The following is a 22,543-nucleotide window of genomic DNA, read 5'->3' as shown; positions in this document are numbered from 1 at the left end:
CAACGACGGACGCCCTTTCGGAGCAGCGAAGGCAAGGGCGCCTCCAAAGGTTCCGGCGGCGGTTTCTCCACCTACCGTCAAGTGGCCCGCTCGTCGTCTCAGGAGGCCTACAGAGGACGAGGCAAGTCTGGCGGACCCCGCCGTCGTCGCCAAGGAGGTCAAGGCGGCAAAGCCTTGTCGAAACAGGATTGAACCGGCCGTGGGGTCGGGCCCCCGCCGAAGCACCCCGGTGGGAGGCCGGCTGGCGAGCTTCGTCAGCGTGTGGGAGTCCATCTCCACCGACCATTGGGTGCTGGACGCCTTAGCCCGGGGCCATGCGCTCGAGTTTCAAAGAAGGTGCCCGCGCGTCCCCCCCATGGCCAGGAAAGAGCTTCACGTCCCTCAGCTTCTCCTGGAGGTAAAGGCGATGCTCAGGAAGGGCGCCATCAAACTCGTCCCAAAGAGGCTTCGGGGCTCCGGAGTTTACTCGAGATACTTCCTCGTGAAGAAGAAGACGGGAGGATGGCGCCCCATCCTAGACCTGCGACGTCTGAACAAGTTCATCAAGGCGCAGATGTTCCGGATGGTCACCCTCCAGCACGTCCTGGGTCAGCTGGAGGAAGGAGACTTCCTGTCGTCGTTGGATTTGGAGGATGCCTACTTCCATATTCCCATCCTAAAGGGGCACCGAAAATTCCTCAGGTTTGTGGTCCAAGGGCGTCACTACCAGTTCAAAGCCCTCCCCTTCGGACTACGGTCGGCACCCAGGGTATTCACCAAGTGCCTCGCACCGGTGGCGGCGCAGCTGCGCCGCGAGGGGATCCACGTCTACCCCTACCTGGACGACTGGCTCATCTGAGCCAAGACGAGGGAGCTCGCCGTGGAGCACACGGCAAGGACCGTCCAACTTCTCACGGACCTGGGATTCTCCGTGAACTACGCCAAGTCCCACCTGGTACCCGCGCAAAACGCACTGTTTCTGGGAGCGAAGCTCGACACAGTGTCCCTTCTGGCCTCTTCGTCGGAGGAAAGGACCAGGTCCATCCTGGGCAAGGTACAGCGGATGTTGGTTTCCGACGCGGCCAAGGTGAGGTCCATCAAGTCCCTCCTCGGAATGATGTCTTCTTGCATCTACCTCATTCCCATGTGCAGGCTCCGGATGCGCCCGTTGCAGGAGTTCCTGGACGCGCGCTGGATCCAAACGACGGGCGGCTTCGAGGAGAGGATCACACTCGACGAGAGTTTCCGCCGAGCGGTCCGGCAGTGGGGCACCCGCGCGCATCTGACGGCGGGCAATGGACTTCCAGACCCCAGACCACCAGGAGACAGTGACCACGGATGCCTCCCTGGAAGGGTGGGGAGCGCACACCGAACATCTGCACGCGAGAGGCCTTTGGCTCCCGACGGAGAAGTCCCTCCATATCAACGTCCTGGAGCTCCGTGCAGTGTTCTGGGCCCTCAGGTCCTTCCTTCCGTCCCTCAAGGGCAAGGTGGTGAGGATCTTCACCGACAACACCACCACCATGTTTTACATCAGGAAACAGGGCGGAACCAGGTCCCCAGCACTGTCCAAGGAGGCGCAGGACCTGTGGCATTGGGCCGTTGCCCAAAGGATGTTTCTGGTGCCGTTTCATCTGGCAGGGATAAAAAACACCATCGCCGACTCACTCAGCAGGGAGCTGCGCTCCACGGCAGGATCTAGTGGATCACCTCTTCCGACGGTGGGGCACACCCCAGATCGACCTGTTCGCGACGGTGACGAACTCCAAGTGCCGGAGGTTCGCCAGCAGGTTTCCCCAGCCGAGGAGCATGGGCGATGCTTTCTCGTTCCCCTGGGAGGGCCTGTTCCTCTACGCGTTCCCTCCTTTGCCACTGCTAATCCGGCTCGTCAACCAGCTCAAGAGGTCACGGTGCAGGATGATCCTCGTCGCACCTGCGTGGCCGAGGCAGATATGGTTCCTGGACCTTCTGGACTTGTCAGCGTCCCCGCCAATCAAGCTGCCGGTGGACACGGATCTACTCTCCAGGGAAGGAGGCGCCATCCTCCACCACGACCCGAAATCGCTGAACTTGCAGGCCTGGCTCCTGCAGCGCTAGAGTTTGGAGGATACGACATACCGGCCGACTGCAGAGAGGTTCTTGCAAAGGCCAGGGCGTCCTCGACTCTTAAATGCTACGGACACAAATGTAAGAGGTTCTCTGTCTGGTGCCACGCACAGAAGATTAACCCTCTACGGATTACGGCTCCCCAGGTACTGCCGTTCCTGCTGACGCTGGCCAAAGCTGGACTGGCACACGCGTCCATCAAGATTCATCTTGCTGCGATCTCCCGATACACCAGAACCACGGGCCGGACGTCCTTGTGGTCTCATCGTCTGGTGAAAGAGTTCATGAAGGGACTGTTCAGATCGTTCCCGCCGGTGAAGGCGCCGGCCCCGGCGTGGGAGCTCAACGTGGTGCTGACCAAGCTCATGGGACCTCCGTTCGAGCCTCTGCACTCGGCCCCGTTGAAGTTTCTGTCGTGGAAAACAGCGTTTCTTGTGGCCATCACCTCCGCACGACGGGTGGGAGAGATCCAGGCCCTTTCCTGCAAGGCCCCGTACTTGACTTTTCACGACACGAGGGTAGTGCTCAGGACGCACCCCTCCTTCATGCCCAAGGTACCGTCGGACTTCCATCTCAACGAACCCTTGGTGTTGCCTGTGTTCTTCCCGTCGCCTTCGTCGCCGGCTGAGAGGACTTTGCACTCGCTGGATGTGGCTAGAGCGCTGAAGTTCTACGTGGACCGCACGAAGTGTTTTCGGAAGACGTCACAACTCTTTGTGAATTTTGGACCTGTCATTCAGGGGAAGGCTCTCTCGAAGGCTTCCATTTCCAGATGGCTCTCCGGCTGTATCATGTACTGTCATCGGTTGGCAAACCGACCGCTGCCTGGCCGTCCAAGAGCCCATTCCACCAGAGCGATCGCAGCTACCACAGCGTTCCTTTCTGGTGTGCCCCTGCTGGACATATGCAGGGCTGCTACGTGGAGGTCAACGCACACCTTCACGAAATTCTACTGCGTCGATCGGGATTCCAGGGAGGAGTCCAGGGTCGGCCAAGCAGTGCTGCGCAACCTGTTCGCCTGAGGTGAGCCTGATGAGGAGGTAAGATGCTTAATGTTGAGTTTGATGTAATGCTTAATGTTGAGCCTTTGCCACCTCCCGTGGTTGTGCATGTGTGTACTGCTATGTATTCTTTATTCATGAGCATGTGAATCCATGCCAGACCCCATGCTGGAGAAGGAACAAGTTACTTACCTGTAACTGTTGTTCTCCAGCATGGGTCTGGCATGGATTCACATGCGAACCCTCCCGCCTACCCCTCTGCGGCTCTTCACTTGGTCATACTGCCACTTCACGTGCTTCCAAATCTGAAGATGGCTGCCAGAGGCGGTGCTTAGGTAGAGGGCAGTCATTGGCTGTGGTCAGTATGACGCAGAGACCAGTGATTGGTTATTACTACGAAAGACAGATCAGAAACGAAACTGATACTGTTTTGTTTTTCTTTACCGAGGATTCCCAGCCTGACGACGGGGAATATTCATGAGCATGTGAATCCATGCCAGACCCATGCTGGAGAACAACAGTTACAGGTAAGTAACTTGTTCCTTCACCCCCGGACAGAAAACAGTGTTCTGGGAATCATGGGGACACGGAACACCCCCGACTCTTGGTGAATTTTTACAAAATGGGGAACCATTGACCTTTGAGGAATGCAAACAGAGGTTTGGCATTGGAGAGAAGGAACGGTATAAATACATGCAAATTAGACATTGGATCTCCCAAAAAATGGTCAGAGAGGCAGGAGCTAGAACGCCAATAGGACTTGAAGTAACTCTCAGGGATGGCCAGGCACTAAAGGGTATCTCAAGTTGGGGGTTTTGGAGGAGGGGGGAATGGATGTTTAATGTTATTACATGTTATTTGAACTGTATAAAAAGAATTTCAAGATCACATGGGACATGTAACTGGAACATGGGACCAGAAAAGTCATAGAATATTGTAAAATGTTGAATTAACCCAACAAGGACTGGTACACATGTCATATAATTGCAACATGTGTGTATGAGAAATAAAAAAAATGTTTTAAAACAAATTATCTACCACCACAGACCTAGGATCCTATTTCAAATGGAATGTACATCTCAATAAACTGTATTATCATGTAGAATGTGAGCATGATTATTGAGTATTGATAAACATATGGATGGGGACAGAGGGCCACCAGATTTAGCTCACCTTTACAGGGGAAGTAGTCACATAGTTGGACAACGGTCAACAGAAGGATATTACATCAGGATGTACAGATGCAACGAGATCTCCATTGATCATACAAGCCATGTTAAATAGGTATGGACGGTTAGAGTTTGGTATCTAGATTTGTGGGGATTTTCATAGGTGAGACATCAAAACTCTGAAGTAAGCAACTACATAATATCCAAATTCTTATAATGCTTGGTAAGAATTTTTTGACAGGGAGCGTTCCAGAATTCAAAGTTCTTTTACTTAATTTCTATACATCTAGGATGCTTTATACCCTTCAATTAAAACCACATTTTAAAAAAACACTTGATTTGAGTTCCTTATGAAATTATTACAACTTTTTACAGATAGTACTGCTTCTCAGAGTACACAGCAATTTCTGAATTAAAAAATCACAAAATGTAAACAAAAATCGGCAAAGCCGTGATGACGTCATCACACTTGTGCGTGATGAGGTTTACAAATGAAGAGCAGCCATTTTTTAACAAACGCCATGAGAGGGGAACGCTGCATTGAAAGGGAGCGTGAGAACACACTGATAAGCAGGATCATAAACTGAAGATGGATGAGTTAGTGATGGGAGAGCCAATGTACCCCTATGGAGCTTATGCAAATGGATTTTTTAATTAGTACCCGTACAGTATACCCTTATTCTATACATAGAAACTTGAATGGGAGATGGATGGAGCCAAGGGCACCTGACAACACCTGACAGCTCTCTTAGATACATGTGGCAGTTGGGGAGAAATCTAGTGACAGCATCAGTGGAAAACCACTTAGAGTAAGCAAAAGGTATTTACTTGATACTTCTATCACATATCCTTTAGGCAATTCTACATACAAAGGCTCAGATTGAATAAAAAAATAGGATATATCTTTATGTTTGTAGGGGGACACCTGTAATACAAGATCATATTTTGAAAATCACAGAAATTGGAACTGAGCCCATCCAGGTGATTATCAATTGAAAAATCATGACAGAATTATTGAGTAACTTGTAATTTGTTTAAGAACATGAAATCTGATAGAATTGTTTTTCTTTCTATAGATGAAACTGACAGAAAGGAAGATATTTTAATAAACAGCTCCTGATGAAGGGATTCTTTTTTCCCCAAAACGCGTAGAGCAAACTTTGACAAATAATGAAAACCATTCTCATATGGGTTAGAAATACATTTGTTCCAAGATAGAATTGGTCAATGTGATTGTGGAAATTGGAGAATATATAACAGATGTGTCAACTGTGATGAAATTTGTATGAATCCATGTACCCTTTTATATATAAATCTTCAGTATAGATTGTTTTAAGAAAAATTTAATCGCTGGGCTTCATTTCGTATTTTGAATATAAGTGAGTGACAAATTATTGATAGGTTGGTTCACAACAAAAATAGGTGTGCAGAGGACGGGAATGTTCCATATTTGTATGGACACCTGCTTTTTCTCGAGTTTGTCATACAACCCAGTGTCAGGTGTGTTATTCTCCCTTGCACCCTACTACATTTCATAAGTCTGAAGGTACCAAATAAAGATCTTAATCCTCATATTTGGGCAGAGATCTTCTATGTCTTGTTTTGAAATGTTATTCAGAGGTTCACTCTTCCAAGAACGTGACATAAAGCCCATTATGCACCTATCTACAAAAAGGGAAACTGAGAAAACTTGGCTAAATACACCTCAATTGCACTAGTGGATGTTTCTAGCAAATTGTTTTGTGACTATTTTTCCTGAAACATCTGGAGACATTAGCAATTGGGATCATGGAATGGAATTGTTTCCTATTCTGGTATGCATGTTCCACTGCCTGTGAGGGCCACTAATGCCACATGTGCAATCCAGTGCCACTATGGTGTTGGGGAACTGGACAGTGGCGTAGGAATGTGCTTTGGCTGCTTGCACCTGCGCCTGGGTGGCGGCATGGAGATGAGCTGATGGGCATGCCTCATGTGCACATCCAAGAATTGTTCAAGCACCTTTGAGAATGTTGGCTGGGACATCTCATTCAGCGTCCCAATGGTGTGCTTAAATCCACCCATGCAACAGAAGTGTTGGACGGACACAAGCTTTACTGGGAGGCTGGGGGTGTTGGCAGTTCTGATAGCAATGACGCTCTGGCGATCAGCTTTGATCAGGGTCAGCAGGTCTATGATGGTGTGCCAGTCCAAGTGATAGTGTCACTAATTGGTTGTCTGTCAGTGACCAAGGGGATGGGCCGACATTTGATATCTGTCTCGCTCCCTTCTGAGCCCTTTCATGCTGCTGTATCTCAATAAATAGTAGCAGTTTCTGGATCCTATGGTTGACGTCTGGTTGTGACTGCATGTTGCTTGGATGTATGTTTGGGGAAGGTGTGGGCCTTATGTACTTCTCCTGAGTAGATTGGGCGCATCTGTGACTTGATTTCCATCACCTGTATTCATTTACCTCTACCTTTTAGGTGGAGGTAACTGCACTGTGTTTTTGGCGAATTACCTCAGATTTTCAGCTGTAATTCAGCTCTATTTTCACTTGTAATACAGTGTAAATACCATGTATGTTTCTCGCGGTAATTCCGCCGACGGAATTAGCCTCACCGCTAATTCCACCAGTGGTAATTCTGCCGATGGAATTAGCACCAATTTTCTGCAAAGCATAATTTGGCAGAATGGTAAAAGTGGCAGTAATTCCCATATGGCCACATTATCGACTTACCGCCAAACACTTAATGAGGCCCATTGAACAAAAGGAGGAATAGAAAGAGGGCAAACAACTCTTGAAGAAGGGGACAAAACCAACCCTGAAACGCGCCGAGTAATATATGTTAACGCTCTCTATGATTAATAGAAAATGTGTTAAACATACTGTGTGCCCACGAAGAATATTGCGCCTAAATTGAGTGTGACTGATAAATGTGTATGTCCACGCTTAATAAGTAAAGTTGAAATTGCCTCAATATAGATGATAAACATCTAATGAATCAATATGCAAATGTGTAGCTTGTATTTGATAGCAACATTAAATTGATGGTTATTTTTTAACATAATCATTGTCTTAAATTGTTTTTTATACACATTTTTTAAAAACACATTGTTACAATTGTTAAATTATTGATTGTTTTCACAATTGATTGGGTGTGCAAGGGACGGGAGAGTTCCACAAAAGTGTGGACATCTGTTGGTTCTACATAGGTTAACACAACCAAGTGTCAAGGTTGTTTTTCTCCCCGGCACCCCAATAATTTATCACCAACGTCTTGAAATAACTCAACAAAGAGGTGTGCGCTAGGCCGTAGATATATTGGATTCTTGTTTCTCTCCACTAAAAATTACTTAGGGTGTGACACAACAGCCATAGAAGCACCCAATAGGAATATTCTCCCCTAAGGGATGTCTTTTTCAAAGATCAACACAATCACAGAAAAACATGCCACAACTTTGGCATTTAACGCAGAAGAGGCCACACGGATTTTAGGCCTTCTGAAAGAAATAGAAACAGCTACACCGACAGCAACTAGTCCGGAGAAGCTAATAACACAACTGGAGAGAGTCATTGGAAGGGAAATAGCGCAAAAACTACATGCAACCACACTAGCGCAATACTATCGTGCACAAAGAATCCCGAGGGGTTTGTGAGTATATTTGAGACCCACTCTGTGCAAAGAGAACCCAGATTCTGTTAAGAAATGGGAGCAGATCTTAAACAAATGTTCGTTAGATCTTATACTATTGACTATTGAACAATTATCGAAGTCAGTCAACACACTTGACAAAGAAATAGAGGACCTGACAGAACAGCTTTCCAAATTCAAAAATAAGGAGGAGCTAGCAACCATCATAGAGGAAGTGAACAATACACTAGATGACTACAAAAAGGACATAGAACAACGCAAAGTTCGAAAGTTCAGGAGAGATACCCTGGACTACCTACAGGATATAGTTTACTCCTGGCAGGAATATTACGCGCAGAATAAGGCAGCGCCGGATAGAAGACCGCATCAGAATCGGAAAGCACCAACACCAGGTTAAGAAGCAAGTGGTTCAAGTAGCGAAATACCTACAAGTGGAGACGAAGTCATCAATTCAGAGAACAGAGGGACAGGACCAACGATACATAGATCACAAGAAGCAACAGCATCTAAAACACTTCCAACTCCATCTGCTTTTTTAGAAAAAAGACAACGCAAAGAGGCAATAAGAAAGCTAAGACCACGAAACAAACCAAACAACTAGTTGTTAATATTTCATCCAAACAACTAACCAAAAACCAAATTGATACACTGAATTTAGGCTTAACATTCATACCGACCCAGAATTCCAATTTACTGGAAGAAAAAATTAATCTACACAGACTAGCACGAAAAATGCGATTGAGTGTCTTTTTCGACTCACAAATGGGAGCAAACATTGCTCAAGAACCTCATGAGTATTTAGAAATTAAACCCAAGAGCCACTTTGACCCTCAGGTCAATAACATAACCATCAAAATGTTTGAAGAACAGATGATGAAGGACCTGAATAGGGTTAACTTCACCAGGTCCAGAAACTACAACACCAGGAGAAGGCAGAATGAAATCATAAAAAATCTAGCTGACGATAGAAGTCAAACTCTTAAACCAGCCGACAAAGGAGGAGCCAGTGTGGTTATGGACAATACTTATTATGAGGAAAAGATCTTGGAACTTTTATCAGACGATAACACATACATAAAAATTTAACAAGACCCTGTTCGACAAATTTCTGACATCATCGAAACAATACTTGATAAAGCTGAAGATCTAGGATGGATATCCAACAAGACCAAGCAATTCCTGACTAATAAACACCCTATCACCCCGATTTTTTACGGGTTGCCTAAAATACACAAAAATCTGATGAACCCACCCCTCAGACCAATAGTAGCAGGGACGGACAGCATCTTTAACCCTTTATCAATCTATGTGGACAAAGCTCTGCAACCCATAGTACAAACAACATCTACGTACCTAAAAGACACCACAGACTTCCTCAACCATCTGGACACCTTAACAAACATTAATGGTGATGATTTATTAGTCTCATTTGATGTACAAAGCCTGTATACATGCATTCCGCATCAAGACGGTTTGGAAGCACTTGAATGGTCTCTAATACAAAATGAATGCGAAGCCAACAAGACCTTTATACTGGAGTTAAGCAAGATCATATTAGTCAACAATTACTTCAGATATAAAACTCAATTCTATTTGCAAGCATCAGGGACCTCAATGGGGTCAGCCATGGCCCCTGTCTATGCCAACCTATTCATGTACCATCTGGAGAAGAAATGGATATTAATACCAACGAAATATAGTGACAAAATCGTCACCTCGAAGAGATATATCAATGATATTTTTGTCATATGGAGAGGAGAACGCGCTGAATTGGAAGAATTCTTACTATACATCAATGAAGGCCATGAACGAATTAAATTCACAATGGAAGTGGGAAGCCCGAAATTACACTTTTTGGATGTGGAATTACAGATCGGACAAGGAGGAATCATCACAAATATCTACCACAAACCCACCGATGTCAATAATACACTCCATTTTATGAGTCATCATCCAGAACATTTAAAGAACAACTTGCCCTACAGTCAATTTCTTTGATTGAAAAGGATTATCTCAACCCAAGACACCCTTAAGGATGAGAATCTATGCATGGTAAAAAAAAGGTACAAAGAAAGACGTTACCCCGAAAACCGTCATTAAGAAGGCAGAAGAGAAAACACATAACTTGGAAAGAAAGGATCTCCGTACACCTAAGAATAAATCAAAAGAAATCCCATTTCTTAATGCACTGAGATACTCAGCACAGAGCCACCGCATAACAAGGATGATTAAAAAGAATTGGAGGATAATTAGCCTGGATCCCCAATTAAAGAGACTATTTCCAGAACCACCAATTATTGCCTACAAGAGAGGCCGGAACTTTAGGGACAGTCTAGTGAAAGCCGAAAGACCCCAAGCCGAGAGCCAGTGCACACTCACAAAGAAGAAAACAGGCACTTATGCCTGCCTGAGTTGTGGTAATTGTAACAACATAATGAAGGGGAGTTATGTGAGACACCCATCCAACGGACAGAAAATTCCTCTAAAGGATTTCGCAACATGTGACACAAAATCTGTTATTTACGGTTTAAGTTGCCCATGTGGCATCTAGTATGTCGGACAGACACAAAGGAAAGCCAAGGAGTGCTGGAATGAGCACAAAAGCAACATAAGAACTAATAACACACCCTCACCAGTAGCCAGACACTTTGCCCAAAAGAAACATAATATTGCCCAACTAAAAGTGGTGATCTTGGAGAGTGTAAAGAAAGGTCAAAGAGGGGGGAATCATGCCAGGCGCATGAACCAGAGGGAGATCGTCTGGACAGAAAAATTGAACAGCCTAACTCCCAACGGGATGAACGAAGACTACAGTCTAGCTCAATTTTTATAGATAAAAGCCATGGTGATATCCAATGAATAACCTTGCACATAAATCAATAGATTTGAACCAAACTCACACACTTGGGGTACAGGAAACTTCTGTGATGATAACTCATTTAGAGATGTTTTCAACTGTGAGAATTATTTAATATGGTTCAAGGATAACATAATGGAGAATGTGAGCATGTTCTATTTGGAGTAATAAGCACATGGATGGTCAATATCACTCCCCCCATGGGACTCGCACATACATAACGCCAAACGCCTAGCTCTGCTAAACCTAGTCAGATCCAGGTGTGTTTTTTAACATCCACCTCTAGAAATCATTATGAACAACACCCGGTGTTTCTAACACCCACCTCTAGAAATCAATATGATATATCACACATTGGGCATAGCTAGTGACAAGTTGATTTATCAACTCACGAATACTTACATTTAACCATTACTCGTATCAACAGACCATATTTACATGCGTAGGCACGACGATTTTCACGTCACACGTTGACAGTGTAAATACAATGACGTCATCACGCTCGTACGTGATAACATCACTACATAAACAGCATCCATTTTTGAGTCTTACTCGCGAGGAGCTAAGTGATAAGCAGCACCTAATCCTGGAACTTCCTTTCATAGAGTAAGGTAAGACAGATGCCTCGAGCATACATACTGTGTCTATATATGTCAGCAGATAGACACCATGTGAACATTAGCTATTTTTTCAACCGACTTGGCTACACCCGTTTAACATGGGATGTGACCGTGCTAGACAACATAGACCCACTGCTTCCATAGAAGCAGTTGTGTAGAATCAGTGCCCATAAGTTTCGTAGATCATTCTCTAACTATTATCCATGGTTTAATTTAGGCTCTAGATGGCTATACCTTGACCACCTATTACAACACATATATATGTGTTTTGCAGATACATCTTGGAAAATCATTCAACCAAAATACTTCTCCCCCACGGGAATTCCTTGGCGGTCCAACAGTGACACTAACCAACTTACTGTGTGGCACCACAGATGAAGATATGACAGGTACATGTTGATGCATATGTTGCATGATAAGACTTTTTTTTAACTAGAATTCAGGACTCATTCTCCGATTTTAATTTGGCTTTTTTCTAACGTTTTTCTATTATTTCTACAGGTTGCATACCAACCATGCTCTAAATACAACAATTTGGTTATTTTTGAAAAGACCCCCATCTTTACCAAGATAGGAGATTTGACATTGAACATCCAGGTGATTATTATTATAGATATGGTCAACACAAAGAACATGACAGAGACCAATTAATATGAAAACTGAATATTGTACTGAATATTGAATTATATATTTTTAGGTGAAGAACAAAAGGAGGAATAGAAAGAGGGCAAACAACTCTTGAAGAAGGGGACAAAATCAACCCCAAAACGTGTCGAGTAATATATGTTAACGCTCTCTATGATTAATAGAAAATGTGTTAAACATACTGTGTGCCCATGAAGAATATTGCGCCTAAATTGAGTGTGACTGATAAATGTGTATGTCCACGCTTAATAAGTAAAGTTGAAATTGCCTCAATGTAGATGATAAACATCTAATGAATCAATATGCAAATGTGTAGCTTGTATTTGATAGCAACATTAAATTGATGGTTATTTTTTAACATAATCATTGTCTTAAATTGTTTTTTATAAACATTTTTCAAAAACACATTGTTACAATTGTTAAATTATTGATTGTTTTCACAATTGATTGGGTGTGCAGGGGACGGGAGAGTTCCGCAAAAGTGTGCACATCTGTTGGTTCTACATAGGTTAACACAACCCAGTGTCAAGGTTGTTTTTCTCCCCAGCACCCCACTAATTTATCACCAACGTCTTGAATTAACTCAACAAAGAGATGTGCGCTAGGCCGTAGATATATTGGGCCCATTGTAATTATACACTATTCCTCAGCATTCAGTAACATGCACAAATATATCCTCTGGTCCAAATTGAAAAAATGGGGGTTCGAAAAAAGGATTTCTGAAGCTCCTAGTGTTGCACACAGAGCTGATGGATAGAATTTGACTGAACCTAGATGGCTATCTTTCCAGACACATTAGTACATATTGTGAAACTTCTGCCTTGAGGAAATAGTATGACTCACCCACAGTGACGGCTTTGTCTTCTGTGACCAGACGCCAAAAGGTGTGCATCTCTCAGTAAACTCCTTTTGGAGAGATGCGAAGGATCATTTCTTAAAGGTAAAATCACAAAGGCAAAAGTAATGAGCTTTACCAACAATCGCAAAATGGCAATCTTTTCTCGTTCGTTTGGGGCAAGACCATTCAAATTTGAGCGAGATCCTCTATGTTTTTGGATGACTTCTCAGAATGTTAAATCGAAGGAATAAAAAAGATCTAAGGCCTAGATGACCTCTTCCCAATTAAACCTAAACAATAGGAAGTGAAGTTTGGTGGGTTTTCCCTTAAATCTATAATTTGAATGTACGAGAATAAAATCCTTCCAGTGATGCTGTATGGAGTGGATGTACAGGTTGGTAAGTTTGTAGGACTGGTTATATCACCTTAAGATGTCATATGGTGGTACCTTGAAGGCTGATTAAATCCCATTCACGGTGGTGCATTAGGATGGAATTGGGTGTGCTAGCTGCTTTGGCAAAGTTCAGGAAGTTAGCATTCTACCTGCAAATTATAAAAATACTTGAGAAGCAATTACTGTACAGTGTCAATGTAGCAGCGACACATGGGTGGTTTCCTGCTATTACTGTGCATGTAAATGAAGGTGTGGCAATACTTTTTTTTAAAATTTCTTTATTGTTTTATTTTAACAACAACAAAACACATTACATACAAACAACCTTAACATAAATGGCTTATTGGCACTTCGTACGGATCTTGCCCTTCCATTGTAGTTTCATAGTTTCCTCAGCGACCTTGTTAGTTCAGTCCGGACCTCCCGTTGGGTCGAGCACCAGGTCTGGTACGCATAATGTTCTATTCTTGGGCTTCGTGCTTGGCCTTACTATTTCGCCTATGGACCCTCTGTTTCCGAGGAATCTTCGGAGTTTCCCTCCTCCGGGTGGCCGAAGAGGTCTTGTGTCAGTGTGTTCCATGCAGTCAACTTGTGCGCATTTTCACCTTCCCCTCTTATCACTGCTCTTGTCCACACCACTGTCTCTGCCTGTGTCCACTTCTGAAGGTCTGACCACCATGCCTCCACACGCGGGCCTTCCTTTGACTTCCATGTCATTGCTATCCTTCTCTTGGCCAATATACTTATTAAATCTTTCATCTTCGCCAGATGCGATTCATGCTTACCTCCTCTCGAGAAGAGCCCAGTAGGTACTTTTCGGGGTGTTCCGCCTGGATTTGAAGTCTGCTTCCTGCTATCTTAAGGCTGATCCCGTTCCAGAACTCTTGTATCCCTGGGCAGGACCAGAACATGTGTACATGTCCGCTCCTTCCGACGAGCAGCGGGGGCACCCGCTCTGGGCTCCTGTCTGGACTTTATTCATCTTTTTGGGTGTGAGATACGCTCTGTGCGTTACATATAGCTGCGCCTGCCTAAATCTTGCATTTCTGGATACCTTTTTTGGGTATCGTAGGGCCCTGGTCCATTCTTGATCGCTGAGGGGTCTCCCCAACTCCTCCTCCAAACGCTGCCTCATGTGTTGTTCGTGTGGGTTTTTGGCCATGGTGTGGCAATACTTACCAAAATCACGTTTGATATGCAAGTGTAATGATCCTAGTCAGAAGCTCACTATGGCGAACATAAAAAAAGATGGTTGTATATGGATAGTGATAAAACCAGTTGAACTTTGGGGAACAGACTATGCTGTACTATTCCATGAAATTACTGCCTGATGTTGGTGTGCTCCCACCTTTCACTGCACCCTTACACTGAGCGCTTCCCAAGTATCGAAGAATGTGTGTATTACATGAGATTTCAATTGAATATTTTGCACACTTTGGAAGTTTTAGGTACGATTCGTGGCATTCATAGGTGGGGAAGAATTAGAGAATATATGAGTAGCAGCTGTTGTGAAACATTTAGGCACTCGTGCATAGCTCAGGGGTCTGCAGCCTGTGGCTCTCCAGATGTTTTGTACTATGACACCCATGATCTTTCGCAGTTGAAAACGCTGGCATGGGCTGATGGGAGCTGTAGTCCAAAACACCTGGAGAGCCAAAGTATGCAGATCCCCGGCACGGTGTCTCCTGGAACATCTCCTGGAACACTGGACCTCGGATCGGACTAGTTTTGTTTGGTCGCTTTGTGCCCCAAGTGGAAGCTATTTCTGAGCAGCATATTTGGCTGAGAATATTACAGAGTTTAGATTTTTATGACGCTAAACGAGGAATGAACTGAAGATAATCTTTGCATTTGTAATTCTGACTGTATTTCATTAAAGTAATAGATTGAATTCTTTTTGTTTATACATTTGTTTGCATATTTATTTCATGTTTTGTATGACGAGTGTGGTGCAAGATTTAATGTTCAACCAAAACACAATCAAATATGTATACTTTAGTTGTAATTAAGTGTAATCACTGAACATTGCTTTTTGTTATATTTGCATCTGACAAGCATTTGTATCTGGCAGAGTACTGCCATCTGAAACCGACTACTGATTGGCAGCTACACGTCTTAAGCAATAGTGCAGGAAAATGTTCAAGTTGGACCTTGCCAATGCATCCTAACACTTCTTCTTTCAAATGTCTTTCAGGATGGAGCGCTTTTATCTACACACTGTCTGGCAAAGTGCACGTTGGTAAGTTATGAAATGGCGATCAGTTTTCTTCTGATTACATTGTATACTACCTTGCAGACGCACTGATTGATGCGTGACCCCTTAACTAGATAGCACTCATCTCTAGTCAACTGATTTATAATGAGGACTTGCAAATATGTATAGGAATTAAATGAAAAAGTTTAATCTGATAACATTTTATTTTCCACATTACCCGAGACTAGATTCGGACTGAGGACTGCTCAGCAGTGAATATCAATAACATCTCATTCATTTTCCGTGGCATTGGTTTTCAGTGCCCAGGAAACAACAATGTTTCTCATGGTTCAACATTAAATTAGGTTAGGTAAATGCAAGTGCGAACGAAACAACGCCCAGCGCTTGTACGGTATTTCCGTATAGTGTGACTGGTCAGATACTCCAGCAAGTGACCAGCTTTCAGACATTTTAGTTATTTTTGAAAGATTTTTTGGATAGCTCTACACTTTATGCTTTCTGGCTACTTCTGAGCCTTTATGTAAAGAACCATGTTTGGTTAAATTTGCACCGTTAGATGGGTTAGAGAAGGGAGAAAAAAAAGCAGAATAGTGCCGTCTATGGACTGGGTTCAACGAAAGGTTCGCCTAGGTGTTTAATTCGACCAATCGTAGTGACATTTGTATCGCACCATACATCTATGTATTCATGGTTTTTCACACAGCATAACTTACATTTCAAACAATTAATGTGTGTTCCCCACCTGTTCCCCTCCGCCATTTTGTGGTAGCCTAATCTCCAGTATGATCAAGCTAATGTCAAGTGCTCTGGCTGCAATAAATCATTGCACATGTCCCCACTTCTGACATTGGTACCACATCCGCAAAACAACACCCTTGGTTGTGACGTTGGTGCACAATGGAGCTAATTGTACTGCGTATATACTTATATAATCCTGTTTCGACACACAAGTGTGGAAGACAATGCTCTCACTCACGCAATGCATACCTACGTTTATGTCATTCACTGGCTTCGCACAAAAGATCAGTATTAATTATTGCTGTATTGCAAATTAATTAATAGATCTATATAGTTTGTAATAAAATTGAAATTGTGAGCTACATCGATGGTAGGTCACATCTTGGAATCTACTTTGGTTTATATGCAAAATCTACACAGCCCCCAATAACGTATGTACAATTATATAATATGTTTTTCTTAGTTGCCTTAGTAGTTGGTTTCCTTTTCATATTAATATTTCTCCTTCATGATAAGTCCCTCCAAAAGTGAGGTAGATTTACCAGTTTATATGCCAATTATCTCAATCCAAGAGCGCAATGAAAATATTTGTAGATGTAGCTTTCATTTGGCGTATTTTTAATTTACAATGCTCCATTGACCCATAGCCAAATCCATATCTCTGGACTGTTTGTGTTCCCAGGACTGGTGAAAACATCCAATTTTGTGGTTGGCGAGTGAGTGTCGGTGGGTGAAAGCTCATTGACCTATATGTGTGTTAAAGTCTTGACGGATGAATATAGGTGCTTTAGCAACGACAGGTTAGGCAGATGTACCTGTTGGCTGAGAAAGAAAACTTTAATATTCTGACCTTTTGGATACTTAATAATAATACTCACATCATAAGCTTTTTAATTTGTTTATTAATAACATTCAAATGCTGTTTTCAAACATCTTAAATATATATTTAATAAGTATAAACTTAAATAATTTACTTACACCACACTTGCGTGTTCCCTTTTCATTCTGTTCTCTTGCAAATAATGTATTGAACGTGATCCTTTTGCATTGAAGTATACAATATTGTCATTTTAAAACAAAGAACTACTTATTCAAAAATAGATACATATGCAACATTTCTGTCTGATGACCTGCAATATTCCCACACATTTTCTTGATTGCGTTTCACAGACAATCGTTGTGATGACTGAGCCACGTCATCAGCTAATCTACATGTATTAGAATATGGTTTCCAAGTGGTGATTGCTAGTGTGACGATTCACTAGATGTCGTCACTTCTCCCCAGGGGGAACCCCTTCTCGTGAGGCTAAGGTGGTGAGGCTGCTACCCAATATTGCCCCAACTGTGATTTAATATTGTAGGACCTCATGTGGAGGGACTCTGCTACTGGGGATAAGGACAACCACCTAGGTGATAGGCGGCAAAACACCCAAACACAAACATGTCCAAAACCTCCATTACCATTTCACACCTCCCCTCTGACTGATACACCCATGTGCTATTGTAACATCATGTCTGTTTCCCCAAAGGAGACGAAGAAGATCATCCAAGACATAAAGATTAACACCAAAGCAAGTATTGACAAGAGGTGGCTCCAAGGAATCATGAAGAGTCACCCATGGAACGGGAGGAAACGTTCTAATGCTCTTCAGGGGGAGTGCTCACCAAAGCAATATAATAATAGATGAAGGACTCTGTGAAAGGGAGAACAGTCATGGATGCAGGCCAGCCTTGAAGGAGAGCAACACAGGAGACAGCCCATTCTGAGAAAAGCAAGGAAGACGTGGAGAGTGCTCCAAAGAAGCCAAAGCAGTTATCCTCTGGAGACGGGAAGCAGACAGTGAGAATCCCTTGCCCTGTCGTGTGGATCTGGTCAGGAACATGGCTGGTGGCTGAGAAGCAGTGGTGAGACCTTGGAATGGTGGGCCGTGTGGTCCTGCAACAATGCCTACACCGCAGGCCTGGAGGAAGAAAACGAGACATGTGGAGCAGTAGCTGCAGAGGCACGAAACACACGTACAGCACTCCCAAACAAAGCAAGACCCAAGGAAGAACCAGCAGAGTATCCCAAAGCCAGTGAAGGTAACGGGTGTAACACAGGAATTGGTATGGGTGTACGCAAGTCTGTTGAAAATAACGATACAAGTAATTTCCCTCATGGCGCTACATGGCAGGACAGTGAACCAAGTGACCCTAGCACAAGAGGGATAAAGGTAAGGGTTTGGAACCCAAGCAATATAAGGGTCTTGGAGCCGAACCAGCATCAAGCAAGTACCAGAGGGAGACTTCCCTCTAGACCGTGGCAGAGATTGGCTCACTGGCCGCCAGGGAATGGTCTGGGACCCTGTCCACAATTGCAGTGGGGGAGAGAAGCCCACTGCCCACCAGGTAATGGTCTGGTACTCTGTTCACAATTGAAGTGGGGGAGAGAAGCCCACTGGCCACCAGGGAAGGGTCTGGTACCCTGTGCACAACTGCAGTGGGGGAGAGAAGCCCACTGGCCACTAGGGAAGGGTCTGAGACCCTGTCCACCGTAGCAGTGGAGAAGAGGAAACTACTGGTCATATGAGAAGGGTTAGGGACCCCAACAGAAAGACATTCAAGCTCAGAGGAAATCATACTCACTATGGAAGCGCGGATAAGGCTACTAGTCATAAGAGAAGTACCTGGGATCTGTGAAGGCATCATGAAGGAAGACACAGACAACAGACTTAAATTTCAAACAAAAGATAGTTATTAACTGAAATGCCAGGATGGTTGAAGGCCTAACCTGCCCCATTCTAAGGTCGGATTGACCTACCGGAACGAAACTAAGGAAAGTCTGGGTGAAAGAGTTCAACTTAATAGTCTGTCTGCGTCCAAAACCTATTCTTGCCCTCACAACTAGAACACACTAAAGTGTAGGGATATCAAAGTCAAAAGAAACAGTGTTTAACTCAAAATTCTTAGCTTCTTCAGCTCACAGTTTTCTTGCATGCTCCCCTTGCCCCAAGCACAATAAGTTTCCATGAAAAAGACTCTTGAGGTTTACCTTTCTCCAGTTCAAGGTAATTTAGTTCATACTCGATCCTGGGGTTCTCTTCCCTAGGGTTCAAATAATGCAATTCAAACAAAAGAGGGTCTTGAGGCTCCAGTCCCAAGACAACACATATATACCTGCCAAGCCTCAGTGTTCCCCAAGACTTCAATGTCTCACACAGGTTCCTTGGTACTTGCTCCTGTGTACCACGTCACTATTACCTGGCTTCCTTTGTTGGTTTCTGGGTTTAGAGTCAGTGGCGAAACACAAAATGTGGGGTCCCCCTGTAAAACCTACATAGGGGGCCCCCCTACCAAGCCCCTTTGAAAAAGCATCGGCAATACTGAAGAATCCTGCACCAATTTTGGCTACCACGCATGGGAAATGTGCATGATGATCATTCTGCCAAAACGGCACGCTGAGCTCTGCATTAGGTCAAACATGTAAGAAGGTTTTGAATCCTACCCTTCATCTTTGACCTAGCATTGAAACCAGGGTGTAAAGCCTAACCTTCACACATACCAACCACTACAGTGCATGGTGTGAGAAACCTGAAGCTCTCTCACCCGCTAGTTTCTGGAGATCTGTCATCGAGGTGGCCAGGACGCAGCCATCGCTATTGGATCCAGTTCCTGGGGATGGAACAGTGTGGGAGGATCACCTGGATTAGGAGTCTTCGGGGAGTGGAAGTGGGACACCGAAGGGGGAGGCGCAGTATCCCCTTTCCTGTAACACCTTCTCCACATCATACCCGTTAGGGTATATGGAAGCTCAACCCCACCCCATTTCCCGGCACAAACACATTCTCACGGACAGTTCATCACGAGCAACAACAGACTAACACCAGAGCCGTATACCTGACATGTACCTACAAAGTCAGGCAACTACTAATCATTACACACACCTGACGCCCAGCACACTTCCCCATATGGATAAAAGGCGGAGCACGAAAGCAACGAAAGCACACTCTGAGCGAGGAAAAGTACACGAGGAAGCAGCTGTTCCAAGGTGGCGATTTAACACAAGGAGAAAGGCGGCAAGACCGGAGAGGGTTGCAAGCAGGGAAGTACACTTGACCTCTGGAAACCTATACTTTTACGAGCCTTGGAAAGTGAGAATCCTAAGGACAGGAACTGAAGCTGAGCAAGCATACGCTGTGCATCAAAAGTATCTGGGGCGCTCCCGTGTCGATAGCCCAGGCGGAACGAGCAATTGCCGCTGTGGTACTATCCTTGGCTCCTGCAAGAAAGCCACACATGTAGAAGCAGCACAGCCGGTGAGTTGGAGAAACCGATACAAAATCAGCTTGTGTTTGAACCAAGGTTGCAACTGGCAACATTGTATGAAGAAATCCACAAAGGACAGTTTTTGAAGCACATGTGATGAGAGGCGCGAACAAGTGGAAACTAAAGAAGTGAATGTACTTGGAAAAGCAAATCAGATACCGTGTGCAGAGTGTTCCAGCGCCGCTCGGGTGCTCATTCGAAGGTCTCTGTTAGGTATCCAACTGAATGCCAACTGCATTGTAAGAAAGGAACTTTGTATCGAAGTGGTCCTACGATGGGTCAAGCTAAACCCTGTACACATTTGAAAGTCTTCGATAAGTATGAAGTGAACTGCAATTGGCCCTAGCCCAGCTGAGGGAGACTAATTGAATGTGAAGAAGGGATCTGAACCTGGCTGAAGGGGATCCGGGGTGAACAGTGAGTCACCCGAGAAGGAATTAAGGGATCTGAGCGCAGCTGAGGAGGATCTGGGGTAAATAGTGAGTCACATGAGAAGGAATATTTGTGGAATCTTAAAATAAAGGGATCTGTGCCCGGCTGAAGGGGATCCAGAGAGAGACACCCCAAATCATATAATTATACGAAGAAAGGAACTTTCTATTTTTGTTTTGTACATCAGGCCCTCCGAATCAAGGGATTTTGATGGAAAAGAGACTTGAGCACAGAAGGCCCTGATGCTGGAATTGGAACTGTATCCTCGTGTCAAGGAAGCCAGAGTGTGTGCTTGGCTCGAGTGAACGGCCTTGCCCCGGACTAAAAACGTGGGGAAGGGAGGCCAATGGCCCAAACATCCTGACTTATCTTTTTGTGAACACTTCTTTCTTTTTCATGAACATTACCCCACACTATTTGTAAAGTAGCAGTAAGGATTGGCAATAGGTTTTTAGTATAGGCCCTTTTTCTTTTGAGGAGACTCCACTAGGACTGCATTATTATTATTCTATGGTCGTAGCTTACTTCCATCTGTAGATTTAGGTTTAGATAGACATTTCTCACCCCCTTGTGAAAATTCAATAAACACCCTTGAACTGTGGTCACTTGTGTCTGTCTTACTTCAATACCATGCCTTCCTTACAATGGACATTAACATAATTGTGCACATGACAGAGGCAGCTTTTTCTGACCGGATGATTAGCAGTTCCTGATAAGGCCCTAGCATTGTAATCGATTCAGGGTAAGAAGTTGCAGGTGAGTTTTGTTCAGTGCAGAGGCAATGCCATCTCCTAAGAAGAAGTGTAAGCGATGAGGAAGCCTTAGATAAGTTCACAGGTTTCGGGGAGGGTGGGCAGGGGGTGTGCCTCCAACAACATGTTAAAACTGATGTTTGAAATTATGCATTTTACTGCATGTTTTTTTTAGAAAACACCCTACAATTTTCAATTGGTTCTCAGGGGTAAAACATGAAAACATCCTGTAGACGTGATTCCACCAACAGTACACAGGAGCATTTTTCAACATTGCCACTGCAAATTACTTTCATGAAGCTCTTGCCAAAATCTATTCCAGTAAGGGCACTACTATCAGTCAGTTTCATAAAACTGTGCCCACGATCCACACTAGTATGGTCACCGTAAATCACTTTCAAGAAGCTGTAACCACAATCCATGCTCGTATGTTAACTGGCAATTATTTCCATGAAGCTGCAGCCGCAGTCTCTGCCACTATGGTCATTACGGAAAATCACTTACATAAACCTTCTGTCCCAGTCCATATCAGTATGGTCACTATCAATCACTTTAAAAAAGCTGTGGCCAGAATCTACACCAGTAATTGTCACTATAACTTACTCTCTGGGAGCTGGGTCAGCAGCTAGTATAGTGCATTAAGTGAGATAAGAAATCATGGGGGGGAACACCTCTGAAAAGTGAGCATGGCCAACATGTGCTGTATGTGGCCTAAAGGAGGGGCAATACATCACAGGGCACTTCAAACCTGTATTTTGCATTGTCTCAGGTGGTGGTTTTTGCATACAGTAAATATATATTGCTTTGGTTTCTAAATTAATTACAACACTGGGCAAATAATGTTCTCACTCCGTATA

The 22,543-nt window shown here is 44.1% G+C and overlaps 1 protein-coding gene across 5 annotated transcripts in view; it reads left to right on the top strand.

The window, feature by feature from the left end:
• Window positions 1–22,543, top strand: part of PIR (pirin) — a 720,875-nt gene that overhangs the window by 412,597 nt on the left and 285,735 nt on the right. For all 5 annotated transcript variants that reach the window (XM_069637176.1, XM_069637175.1, XM_069637179.1 and 2 more), the window contains exon 7: window positions 15,439–15,483. In XM_069637176.1, coding sequence (XP_069493277.1) covers window positions 15,439–15,483 — 45 coding nt within the window. The remainder of the gene's footprint in view (window positions 1–15,438; window positions 15,484–22,543) is intronic.

This window comes from Ambystoma mexicanum, chromosome 7p, assembly GCF_040938575.1.
Source record: "Ambystoma mexicanum isolate Mex_15411 chromosome 7p, UKY_AmexF1_1, whole genome shotgun sequence".
Classification (NCBI taxonomy): Eukaryota; Metazoa; Chordata; class Amphibia; order Caudata; family Ambystomatidae; genus Ambystoma; species Ambystoma mexicanum.
This window is presented reverse-complemented; position numbering and strand designations above follow the sequence as displayed.